The 13,966-nt window shown below is 36.4% G+C and overlaps 1 protein-coding gene across 1 annotated transcript in view; it reads right to left on the bottom strand.

Moving 5' to 3' along the window:
• The window catches only part of DNAJC6 (DnaJ heat shock protein family (Hsp40) member C6), a 328,505-nt gene that overhangs the window by 85,537 nt on the left and 229,002 nt on the right, over positions 1-13,966 (bottom strand). The window contains exons 15-17 of the mRNA XM_053693681.1: positions 13,344-13,478; positions 11,439-11,690; positions 4,226-4,371 (exon numbers count right to left, since the gene is read on the bottom strand). Of these exons, the coding sequence (XP_053549656.1) occupies positions 4,226-4,371; positions 11,439-11,690; positions 13,344-13,478 (533 nt within the window). The remainder of the gene's footprint in view (positions 1-4,225; positions 4,372-11,438; positions 11,691-13,343; positions 13,479-13,966) is intronic.

Raw genomic sequence — 13,966 nt, 5'->3', positions numbered from 1 at the left:
CTTCAAAGACATGATTGGAGGATCAATTTACCAAAAAGTTCCTTGATTCCTCTGACAAGGGTCACCTTTTTAGGTTTCCAGATAGATTCAGTGTCCATGACTCTAACAGACAAGAGACAAATAAAATTGGTTTCAGCTTGTCGAAACCTTCAGTCTCAATCATTCCCTTCAGTAGCTATGTGCATGGAAGTTTTAGGTCTCATGACTGCAGCATCGGAGGTGATCCACTTTGCTCGTTTTCATATGAGACCTCTCCAGCTTTGTATGCTGAATTAATAGTGCAGGGATTATACAAAGATATCACAATTATTATCCTTAAATCCCACTATTCGACTCTCTCTGACTTGGTGGTTAGATCACCATCGTATATTTCAAGGGGCCTCTTTTGTTCATCCAACCTGGACTGTGATCATAACAGATGCAAGTCTTTCAGGTTGGGGAGCTGTCTGGGAATCACTGACAGCACAAGGAGTTTGGAAATCTCAAGAGGCGAGGTTACCAATCAATATTTTAGAACTCTGTGAGGGTTTGGCCTCTGTTGAAGAGAGAACCGCTCATTTGTTTTTAGACAGACAATATCACAACTGTGGCATATGTCAATCATCAGGGTGGGATTCACAGTCCCCAAGCTATCAAAGAAGTATCTCGGATACTTTCTTGGGCAGAATCCAGCTCCTGTCTAATTTCTGTGGTTCATATCCCAGGTGTAGACAATTGGGAAGCAGATTATCTCAGTCGTCAGACTTTACATCCGGGGGAGTGGTTGCTCCATCCAGATGTGTTTTCTCAGATTGTTCAGATGTGGGGTCTTCCAGAAATAGATCTGATAGCTTCCCATCTAAACAAGAAACTTCCCATGTACCTGTCCAGGTCCAAGGATCCTCAGGCAGAGGCGGTGGATGCGTTAGCACTTCCTTGCTGTTACCAACCTGCTTATATCTTCCCGCCTCTTGTTCTTCTTCCAAGAGTGATCTCCAAGATCATCATGGAACAATCGTTTGTGTTGCTGGTAGCTCCAGCATGGCCTCACAGGTTTTGGTATGTGGATCTTGTTCGGATGTCCAGTTGCCAACCTTGGCCACTTCCTTTAAGACCAGACCTTCTGTCTCAAGGTCCGTTTTTTCCATCAGGATTTCAAATTATTAAATTTGAAGGTATGGAAATTGAACGCCTAGTGCTTAGTCATAGAGGTTCCTCTGACTCAGTGATTAATACTATGTTACAGGCTCATAAATCTGTTTCTAGGAAGATTTATTATCGAGTTTGGAAGACTTATATTTCATGGTGTTCTTCTCATAAATTCTCCTGGCATTCTTTTAGAATTCCTAGAATTTTACAGTTTCTTCAGGATGTTTTGGATAAGGGTTTGTCTGCAAGTTCCTTGAAGGGACAAATCTCTTCTCTTTCTGTTTTATTTTACAGAAAGATTGCTAAGCTTTCTGATATTCGCTGTTTTGTACAGGCTTTGGTCCGTATCAAGCCTGTCATTAAATCAATCTCTCCTCCTTGAAGTCTTAATTTGGTTTTGAAGGCTTTACAGGCTCCTCCGTTTGAGCCTATGCATTCTTTGGACATTAAACTACTTTCTTGGAAAGTGTTGTTCCTTTTGGCAATCTCTTCTGCTAGAAGCGTTTCAGAATTATCTGCTCTTTCTTGTGAATCTTCTTTTCTGATTTTCCATCAGGATAAGGCGTTTTTGCGGACTTCATTTAAATTTCTACCTAAGGTTGTGAATTCTAACAACATTAATAGAGAAATCGTTGTTCCTTCTTTGTGTCCTAATCCTAAGAATTTTTTGGAGAGATCCTTACATCCTTTGGAGGTTGTAAGAGCTTTTAAATATTATGCTGAAGCTACTAAAGATTTCAGAAAGACTTCTAGTCTATGTGTTGTCTTTTCTGGTACTAGGAAAAGTCAGAAGGCTTTTGCCATTTCCTTGGCATCTTGGTTAAAACTTTTGATTCATCAAGCTTATTTGGAGTCGGGTCAGGCCCCGCCTTAGAGAATTACAGCTCATTCTACTAGATCAGTCTCCACTTGTGGGCTTTTAAGAATGAAACTTCTTTGCATACATTTACTAAATTCTACCGTTTTGATGTATTTGCTTCTTCAGAAGCAGTTTTTGGTAGAAAAGTTTTTCAGGCAGCTGTTTCAGTTTGATTCCTCTGCTTATGTTTAAGTTTTTTCTTTTCATTATGAGAATAAACATATTTTGGGCTGTGGATTCATTTTTTCAGTGGAAAATGGCTATTATTTTTATCCCTCCCTCTCTAGTGACTCTTCTGTGGAGTTCCACATCTTGGGTATCTGCTATCCCATACGTCACTAGCTCATGGACTCTTGCCAATTACATGAAAGAAAACATAATTTATGTAAGAACTTACCTGATAAATTAATTTCTTTCATATTAGCAAGAGTTCATGAGGCCCACCCCCTTTTTATGGTGGTTATGATTTTTGGTATAAAGCACAATTATTTCCAAATTCCTTTTTTTGATGCTTTTTACTCCTTTCTTTATCACCCCACTACTTGGCTATTTGTTCAACTGAATTGTGGGTGTGGTGAGGGGTGTATTTATAGGCATTTTGAGGTTTGGGAAACTTTGCCCCTCCTGGTAGGATTGTATATTCCATACGTCATTAGCTCATGGACTCTTGCCAATATGAAAGAAATGAATGTATTAGGTAAGTTCTTACATAAATTATGTTTTATCACCAATTTTGCTTTGTCCTCAGGGTAATCACAGGGGTAAAAAGTGTATTATTATAACTGTCGTGGTTATGCAAAACTGGGGAATGGGTAATTAAAGGGACAGTCTAGTCAAAACTAAACTTTCTTTTTTCAGAAGGGGCATGGCATTTTAAACAACTTTCCAATTGACTTTATCATTCAATTTGCTTTGTTCCCTTGGTGGTATTTTTGAAAAGCTAAACCTAGGTAGGCTAAAATTGATTTCTAAACCGTTGAAAGCTCACAGCATTTTGAAAGTTTTTCACAGTTAGACAGTACTAGTTCATGTGTCATATAGATAATATTGTGCTCACTCCGGTGGAGTTATTTAGGAGTGTATACTGATTGGCTAAACTGCATGTCTGTCAAACGCACTGAGATAAGGGGCAGTCTACAGAGGCTTAGATACAAGGTAATCACAGAGGTAAAACATATATTAATATTACTGTGTTGGTTTTGCAAAACTAGGGAATGGGTGATAAAGGGATTATCTATCTTTTTAAACAATACAAATTCTGGTGTAGACTGTCCCTTTAAGGGATTATCTATCTTTTTAAAACAACAAAAATGCTGGTGTTGACTGTCCCTTTAAGGTCACGTGATAGGACTGCTTCAATAATGAATTGTGTTACATATAAGTCACCTGACACTCTCTAAGCCGAGTCATTATTTAACCATTAAAATACTTATAGGTAATTATATCTTAAGGAAAGATGGCTTGTCTTATTAAAATAGATGCCAGTGTCCTCCACAGAAAAGTTTGCCAGCAGGGTAACATTATGAAGTAGCCAGGAGGGAGCAGTGTAATATTTTCTAATATTATATAATTTTCTGATATCCAAAGCATACATTAATTGCATAATTTAACATAAATTTATTTAATGATAATTTATGCAAAAAAAATGATCATTTTAATATTCGCTAAAATTTTAGCCGGGTGGTCAGTAAAATCAGGACTAAAAAGGTCCTGGAGAGAACACTGGATACCATTAGGAGTTATTGGGCAAGGCCTTTTATAACTTTTGCTTCACTTGCACGTCTTTCCAATGTACTCATTTTAATAGGTTTTCAAGCTTCCACATTTCTCTATTAACTATACTGACTTATGAAATGGCCAAAGACTATAGGCCAAGAAACGCACTGCAGATTATCATTTCTTTTATTAGACCAAAGATTGTGGTCTTGTATTATTAAAGTATAAACTTCTACTAGAGTTTAGAAGTTTTTTCACTATTTGTGGAAGCTTTTTTCATACTGTGAAGTAAGTTGTTCCTGTTAACGGGGGTGAGCTAGCTGGCCATGTCGGATGTCTCAATGAAGATTATGAGTTTATCTCATTATATATTTCCTGAAGACTATAAAGTTGTGATACGTTATGCAATGCCCATGGTTGTGTTATTTTACATTGTGGGTGTATTTAGACATATTTATCTGCCTATGACCACTGTTTATTGTACATATATCATGAGAATTAACCAGATATGGACACAATCACCTTTAACTTCTCTGGATCCATTTCCTTGGACATCTCCTCTTTTCTCATTTCAGCAATCGTTCTTGGCCCTTTCCGTTCTTTGTGAGCATTAAATCCCTGACTTGACAATAAGTCTTCAAAATTTGCAGCAACTTTTTGCTTTGATTCTTTAAAAAATAAAAATAAAGTTACTATTGCTAAAACATTTGCATTATGTTTATAATGCATTAAAAAAACTATTTTGTAATCATTTCTATAAGCAGATATCCTAATGCAAATGACGCTTACAATGGTCTAACACATGGATTATTCTAGCAGCTTCTGATATTAAACAAAAAGAAAAAAATCTATCATCAAGAGCGTTATCTAAACATGATAAAATATTTCTTTTGCATGAAGATTAAAGGGACGTAAAACCAAAAAAAATATTTAATGATTCAGAGAGAACATACAATTTTAAACAACTTTCTAATGTACTTATGTTATCAAATTTCCTTAGTTTTCTTGATATCCTTTGTTGGAAGTTAAGGTCAGGAGTGTGCACGTGTCTGCAGAACTATATAGCAGTAGTTATACATTAGAGCACTAGATGGCAGCAGTTATACATTAGAGCACTAGATGGCAGCAGTTTTACATTAGAGCACTAGATGGAAGCAGTTTTACATTAGAGCACTAGATGGCAGTAGTTATACATTAGAGCACTAGATGGCAGCAGTTTTACATTAGAGCACTAGATGGCAGCAGTTATACATTAGAGCACTAGATGGCAGCAGTTTTACATTAGAGCACTAGATGGCAGCAGTTATACATTAGAGCACTAGATGGCAGCAGTTTTACATTAGAGCACTAGATGGCAGCAGTTTTACATTAGAGCACTAGATGGCAGCAGTTATACATTAGAGCACTAGATGGCAGCAGTTTTACATTAGAGCACTAGATGGCAGCAGTTTTACATTAGAGCACTAGATGGCAGCAGTTATACATTAGAGCACTAGATGGCAGCAGTTTTACATTAGAGCACTAGATGGAAGCAGTTTTACATTAGAGCACTAGATGGCAGCAGTTATACATTAGAGCACTAGATGGCAGCAGTTTTACATTAGAGCACTAGATGGCAGCAGTTATACATTAGAGCACTAGATGAGAGCAGTTTTTTATATTAGAGCACTAGATGGCAGCAGTTATACATTAGAGCACTAGATGGCAGCACTATTCCCTGTCATTATTGCTCCAGACATGTACACACTACCTATCTAGATATCTCTACAACAAAGAATAACATGAGAACAAAGGAAATTTGATAATAGCTGTAAATTGGAAACTTTTTTTAAATGATATGCTCTGTCTGAATCATGAAAGACAAATTTTGGGTATCTTGTCACTTTAACTTAAAGCTCTTTATTTTCACTTTAAAACTAACAGCTGTTAAGTCCATGAGATACAAACTGATAAGGAAACCCACAGCTGTACAGACAGACAATGCCCACAAGAAGAAAGACAAAAAGTTCAATTGTTCAAAAACAATTTTAGAGATGCAGCAAAGTCCCTTTAAATGTATATAGTTATATAGAGGTATTTGCCTGCTATTTAATTGTTCAGTTTCCCATGTATCTTTCTTTATTTGTTATCTCATTATCTCTTTATTAAATCTATGGGATTCTGGTCACTTATCCCACATATAATGCAAAGAAAACACAATTGTTTCTTGATATAACAACACACACTTTGGGCTCCATTTATTAAGTAGCGGATACTGTTTCGGAGGCCCATTGTTTCAGGTTCGCCTGAAACAGAAATTAAGAAGCATTAACCTCTCCGCCACCTAAATGGTGATTGACAGCCCCTGCTAGCGACTGATTGGCTGCCAATGAGCAGGGGGCAGCATTGCACAAGCATTTCTGGTGAAACGCTTGTGAAATCTTAAATGCGGACAGCATGCGGGATGTCTAGCGGACATGATTCACTATAGTGAATCATGTCTGCTCGACAATTGATAAATCAACCCCTTTGGGTTAAATTCACTAGTTACCTCTGCAGTATAATTACTTATTTTGTTATTCTATAGAGCCCACTCACTAAAGAATCTACAAATTAATGTTCTTTGTTTTTTTTACTTAAAGGCTGATAAGATTAACAGGATATGGACAGTCTAGAGAGACTGTAAGTGATTACAACCTACTGCCATTTTGTAACATAACACACTTTCTCCAAGGGAAGTCTCAATTGAGACTGGGCCCACATCTTTAGGGAGCACATCTGACCAGGCAGTCATTGGGGGGGGGGGGCAGGCTCAACCTTCAGCATGTCTGTCCCCCACTTTATGTTCACAGAATAAGAATAAGGAAAGTGTATAGATTTGCCTTTACAAATTGATGACAAGGTTTTCAAAATGGCTGCTTTGTTACTACACAGAAGAAACCTGCCCCCATATTTGTACAGGAGGGCTGCATGTCCTTTGGTACAAATTAATGAGGAAGAATGAGTCACAGAGAAGCAGATACTCGGTGTTCCATGTGGTTGCCGGATCAGCATCTGCAGACTGCACACATCCAGGGGGGCTCTGCTGAAATGGGGGGCCCTGCCACATCTAGTTACGCCCCTGTTTACACTTCACACATATACACAATTTCTAACCCCTACTTTATTCTCATCCACTTATTATTTCCCTAACACAATCATAACAAATTACCCTTAGGGAATTTCACAGTCAAGGACTAACAGGGGTTGCCTAACTACACTGCTGGGTATTGCAGAGCACTTCCATAAAAGCACGTTTGTATATTTGCCTGGTGTCTACAACTATTTAAAAAAAGACACAGTGAAGAACATAATGTTGATAAAGAACATAATTTCATAGTCATATATATGACTGTGGTTAATCAAAAACAGATAAATTGGTAATTTAGAAGATAGCAATAGCACTACACAAATAAAGTGGGGATACTCAGTCTGGTTTTATTACAGGTATACCTTGTGAGCTAGAGTGCTTTTGCACAGGGACAAATTGCAAATTTAGTCAAAATCTCTGAAGGGATTTGGACTCGAAGGATGCACTTGTATAGCACTTCTAACATCCCTTAAATAAAGGACATCATACTGAACGAAAAAACAACATTAAAGTTACTGATGATTGGGCACTGATAGCTGTGGGCGTAGCACAGAAAGTACCACTATATAGGATGTTTTAAGGTAAATAGTATACACTAGAAGTCATTCTTATGATTCCTTAATAACAACAGTGGACTGAATGGTGATTGTGTGGGTATTTTGTTTCCACTGAGTAATCACCTTTATATTGTTCATATATATATGTACTATATGGGGTAAGGTATTCCAATTATCTGTAAATATGGCACAGATATCACATATGATTTTATTACATAATGTGCTCGATATTATAGGCTTGTATACTGCTGGTAATAGTGTTACTCTCTCTTAGTATTATTCATCAGTAATACAAACAGAAATAGGTGAAACCCAAATTAGCAGCGCTTCTCTATAACAGGCTAATTATGTACCAAAAAAGAGAAACTATGTATATAGTCTAGATGGAAATTGCCTGATAAGTGAAGCAATATATATTGAGGTATATCAGTCGAGATATAGTTTATAATAAGATACAATAAATATTGGGACAGAGTAATGGTCCTATATAAAAAAAAAAATTTTAAAAATTTTACAATTTGCTGTTATTACAAAACTCAAATCACTATTCGTAGGATAGGTTACGAGAAGATAACAATACTTCCCAATAGTGTTGTGGATGGTGGGTGCCGCTCCAAGTGATGACACAGGGCTGCGGTCCTGGTCTTAGGAAGTGGCTGGAAAACAAGATAAAACACAGAGCGCAACCCACTCTAAGTGTAAAATCATTTAATTTCAAACAATAAAAAAACGTGTAAATCGCACGTACAGTGTTACAAAATAAACAGGCACAATAAAACCAATCCCAGATTGTATCACCAAATGTCAGGGGTGTGATGTCCGTCACCTCGTAGCTCACAATCCCCAAAACGGCTTCCGGATCGCCGTGTGAGAATTCAGCTTATGCCGAGGGATACTCCAAATGGCATTGATAACAGGGAAGCTGGGAGAAGTTCCTTTTGTGCCGCCTCGACGCGTTTCCTCAGGCTACGACCTGACTTTCTCAAGAGGATGTTTGGAGTGACGTCACTTAGGTCTTTTAAACAGTCCCGGTAAGGCGTGCCTCTCAAAGGAGTCATATCATTGGTTGTGACTCATCAGTGATGTTTAGGTAAGTCTTGCACGTTACTAATAAACAAAAAGTCCTTTCTGAATAAGCTATAAAAATATAAAAAGTCGAAGTATCAATGCAACAACATTAGACAGTGTTATTTCAACACAAAATGCTACATTTAAAATCATGTATTTATACATTTAGAACGAATGATAGAAAAATTGTTACAATCTATTATGGCAAAGTAACAAAGAATGTAGATACTTTTAAACTAAGTAGACTCCTAATGTGGCCTTATGATTATGCTAGATTGCCAAGAGTTTTGGACAGAAGTTTTTAAACCCACAAGGACACAATGTGAAATGAGCACGGATGGTCTCAGAAGCAGTTATCCGTTTTCATGGGGAATGTTCAGTAGTGTGTTACATGAATGCTTGTAAATCTAGGTCTATATTGAGACCCAGATTGCTTGCAGTATTCAAGGATTGAAGTTCGTGGATCCAGTATGTTTCGCGTTGCCTTAAACTCCTTAATCTATTTTTACAGCTATTGGGAGGGATCCAATCTATAACCATAATGCGTAACCCAGAATTGTTTGCATTATGGTAGTTTAAAAAGTGGTAAGGTACACTGTGATTATCAACTTTGTTTTTAATATTGTTAAGATGTTCACTGAATCTATTTTTAATATGTCTTTTCGTGCGTCCTATATAAACGCATTTGCAATCGCACATGAGGAGATATACCACATACGTGGATTTGCAAGTGAATTTATGCTGTAATCTAAAAGTTTTTGAGCTATTTGCATCCTTAAAAGTATCCCCCTTAATGATGCGATTGCACATATTACAGTTTTTAGTTCCACATGGCCAAGTACCATTGGTTCTACTGAGCCAGTGTGATTCTCTTACTACGGAGGGTTTGGGTAAGCTCTTAAGTTTTGAAGGCGCTAAGAGATTTTTTAAATCTTTGTTTTTCTTAAAAGTCATAGTTGGTCCATCAGGCAACACTTTGCCCAATATAGGGTCTAGAGTCAAGATGGACCAATGTTTTTTCAAGATGTTCTCTATATCTCTGCTCCCTTGACTATATGTAGTGATAAATCTTATGTCGTTACATATAGTGTTTCCATCGGGTTGTTCATTATTCTTATTAAGCATATTATTTCTATCCATCTTTTTAACCTTATCTTTAATGTTGGATAAGAGACCCGCATCATAGCCCTTTTCTTTAAACCTCTGGTCCAGAATATCTGATTCTTCATAGAAATCGTCCAAATGTGTACAATTTCTACGAATGCGTTGGTATTGGCCCAGAGGGATATTTCTTTTCCATCTGGGCAAATGCCCACTCTTTGCACTTAAAAATCCGTTTTTATCAGTTGGTTTTCGATAATTTTGAACTGCAATTTTCCTATCCTTATCTACAAATAATATGAGATCCAGGAATTCAATCCGCTCTTTTTCTATTTTACTGGTAAATTTTAAGTTAAGGTTGTTATTGTTAATGTGTTCAATAAAATTTACTACTGACTCTTCTTTCCCTCTCCAGATGATTATAACGTCATCGATGTATCTAAAATATTTGTAAAGTTGTCCACTATAGGGATTATTGGACCAGATAAAATTATTTTCAAAATAATCCATAAAAAGATTGGCATACGATGGGGCGAATGTCCCCTGTAATTGTAAATAAAAATTAGAATTGAACTCAAAATAGTTGTGTGTTAAAATAAACCTTATGCTTGTAAGGATGAAATCTATTTGAATGGATGGGAGATTGCTGTTAATAAGATTTTCTTCAATGGCTTTAATGCCCAGGTGATGGGGAATACAGGTATATAGCGAGGAGACATCGCATGTCAACCATACGAAGTCTTCCTGCCACTTCACTCCTTCAAATATTTTTATGGTCTCAGTGGTGTCTTTTAGGAAAGACTTGGTACTTCGAACCAGAGGTTGGAGGAAGAAATCTATGTAGGCCGATAAATTGCTGGTAAGAGAATCTATTCCAGAAATTATCGGCCTACCTGGAGGGTCCACTAAGGTCTTGTGGACTTAGTTTAAAAGTATCTACATTCTTTGTTACTTTGCCATAATAGATTGTAACAATTTTTCTATCATTCGTTCTAAATGTATAAATACATGATTTTAAATGTAGCATTTTGTGTTGAAATAACACTGTCTAATGTTGTTGCATTGATACTTCGACTTTTTATATTTTTATAGCTTATTCAGAAAGGACTTTTTGTTTATTAGTAACGTGCAAGACTTACCTAAACATCACTGATGAGTCACAACCAATGATATGACTCCTTTGAGAGGCACGCCTTACCGGGACTGTTTAAAAGACCTAAGTGACGTCACTCCAAACATCCTCTTGAGAAAGTAAGGTCGTAGCCTGAGGAAACGCGTCGAGGCGGCACAAAAGGAACTTCTCCCAGCTTCCCTGTTATCAATGCCATTTGGAGTATCCCTCGGCATAAGATGAATTCTCACACGGCGATCCGGAAGCCGTTTTGGGGATTGTGAGCTACGAGGTGACGGACATCACACCCCTGACATTTGGTGATACAATCTGGGATTGGTTTTATTGTGCCTGTTTATTTTGTAACACTGTACGTGCGATTTACACGTTTTTTTATTGTTTGAAATTAAATGATTTTACACTTAGAGTGGGTTGCGCTCTGTGTTTTATCTTGTTTTCCAGCCATTATTCATCAGTAACTTTAATGCTAATTCGAGTCCCTGTGTGATTTTTAAACCACACTCACTCACACATTGATTTTATGCAATTTTGAATAAAATAAAAGTTATGTTTTAATATATGAATCCAACTTTTTGTTGTCTTTTCGTTCAGTATGATGTCCTTTATTTAAGGGGTGTTAGAAGTGCTATACAAGTGCATCCTTCGAGTCCAAATCCCTTCAGAGATTTTGACTAAATTTGCAAATTGGTAATTTAATATATAAAAACATATGTTTTATCTTGTGTATATAATCAATCTTATTTATCCAAATGAATCCAGGAAACTCACCAGGATTGGGGGAAGCTTTTCCACGATCATTTTGACCAACTCCCGTGGAAGAAAAGCTGATATTATAGTTCGGTCTGTTTTGTGGTGATGAGTGTGGTACATTTTGTTGCGGTTTTGCCTGTGTCTGCGACCAAGAGTATCCCGCATTCTGCTGCCAGTTCCCTGCTCCTATGTGTTGTGGTGAACTAACAGGTGGAAAACCTGCACTGCAACCTGTTGGTGTTGTTGGTTTACTGGCAAATGAAGACCCGCCTACAAAACAAAAAGAATAAAACACAGCTATACAGGTTACTTTTTTTCTTGCCCCACCTATTGGTTAACCTGCACATTGCTGGATTCCAATTTTTTAGATCTGTTGTCAATAAAGCTGGGTCAATCAGGAAAACAATAATAAAATGCCCTTTTTCTTGTGGTTTGCCATGATTATTAGCTTACTTGATTCTTGTCAACTATGCTAAGAATTTAAGTAAAAACATTTCTCTGTCTATCTTAAAGGGACACTAAACCCAATTTTTTTCTTTTGTGATTCAGATAGAGCATGCAATTTTAAGCAACTTTCTAATTTACTCCTATTATCAAATTTTCTTCATTTTCTTGGTATCTTTATTTGAAATGCAAGAATGTAAGTTTAGATGCCGGCCCATTTTTGGTGAACAACCTGGGTTGTTCTTGCTGATTGGATGATACATTCATCCACCAATAAAAAAAATGCTGTCCAGAGTTCTGAACCATATAAATAGCTTAGATGCCTTCTTTTTCAAATACATATAGCAAGAGAACGAAGATAATTTGATAATAGGAGTAAATTAGAAAGTTGCTTAAAATTTCATGCTCTATCTGAATCACGAAATAAAAAATTTGGGTTCAGTGTCCCTTTAAACACACAAACTATTGCAAATAAAAATAATTTAGTAAATGCATTCATTAGTATGCTGATCATTTTGCTTTAATAAAATATAGCTTATTATTTCCAAGTTAAATAAATTATTTATGTTTATTGATCTGTTCTCGGTTTAATTGATAAACATATCAGAACTAAAAGGATTACAGTTTAATACAGTTTGCAAATTAGATCATTCAGACTGTTATTAAATTGCACACATTATCCCAGTATAAAGTTGGTAACCACTGTTTCATATATTGAATTACATTAACAAAATTATACAAGGGTTCCATGATAATTTTTGTGTTCTAATACATAATACACTTTGTGGATGCTCTACTGAAATAGGAAAGAACAATATTCATAACAAAACTGATAACATTGTATAAAATAACTGGTAATAGATTTTGTTTAGAAAATACAGTGTACCTGCATTTTAAACAGAGCATCTGGTAATGGCTCAATTTCTTAATTGTTGACATACTACAAGACCCACTGGTGCTCTGAGCAGTTGCATTATTTAAAATGCGGATGCACTGAGAATATTCAGCTATGCGTCACATGCACATGCAGAGAAAGATGTTAACACTAAAATATAACTGTTACTATAAGCATTTTTGACAATACGTGTATATTGCAAATATGTCTCTATTCAAAGATGAAATTCATCATCTATGTGCATTTAAATTTTGACTGGAATGTAAGTATTTTAAGACAAAGTCACCAGCATATAGTTGGCAAGATAAAACAGCGAGACTTGCAGGGGTAAAATACTTAAATAATAGCAAGAGACATGTGAGAGAACTTCAGACACGCCCAAGGAATGCCCCAGTTCAGCCTACTCTCATTTTACATAAGAAAAATAATGTCTGTAACATTACAGAGAGAGAGAACTGAAGATCCATTGAGAATGACAGCAGAAAGGCAGAATGTGATATTGATTATATATGTAGAGAGAGAGAAATGTGCATCAATATGAATGGGAGATTGACTGTTCATCTAATGGTGTAAAAAAAAATTACCAGCTAAATTAGCACCTAAAGCCCCGAGGTCAGCAAAAGGGTCAAGGCTCTGTGGCTTAGACTGATGCAGAGGGGTGCAATGCGGTGATCCTGTTGGGCTGGTGGCTGCTGATCTGCTTCCTACCCCAAGACCACCTAAAGAAGAATATAGTATTAAGTACCGATGACCAATATTCATTTGCAGTTTATCAATCTATTTTACACAAAATAAATATGGTGTTGATAGAAAACTGTTCCTTAGGTGTTTCAAGATGAATATGCCCATTGCAGGGAGACATCTCCCATGATCACCAAATAAATAGTGACCGAGAAATTAAACTACACTCATATCACTACAAAATTGGGCTTTAACTTAACCTTCTTTTTCAAGAAAAAATATGTTGAATATTTCAAATAATGGTCTTTTTCATATGACGATAGAAAATCTTCTGAACCTTTAAAATGTCACAGGAAGTAAAGTTATGTGTATGCTTTTACTATTTTGTTTTCATTTAAGTACTTTTTGTAATAATACGAATACGTTATAATCTAAATACAGGTAGAAAACCTTTTATCCAAACTGCTTGGGACCGGAAAAGGTTTGGATTTTGGAATATCTCTAAAATGGGACAGTTTAGAGAGGA

This window comes from Bombina bombina, chromosome 10, assembly GCF_027579735.1.
Source record: "Bombina bombina isolate aBomBom1 chromosome 10, aBomBom1.pri, whole genome shotgun sequence".
NCBI classification, from domain to species: domain Eukaryota; kingdom Metazoa; phylum Chordata; class Amphibia; order Anura; family Bombinatoridae; genus Bombina; species Bombina bombina.
This window is presented reverse-complemented; position numbering and strand designations above follow the sequence as displayed.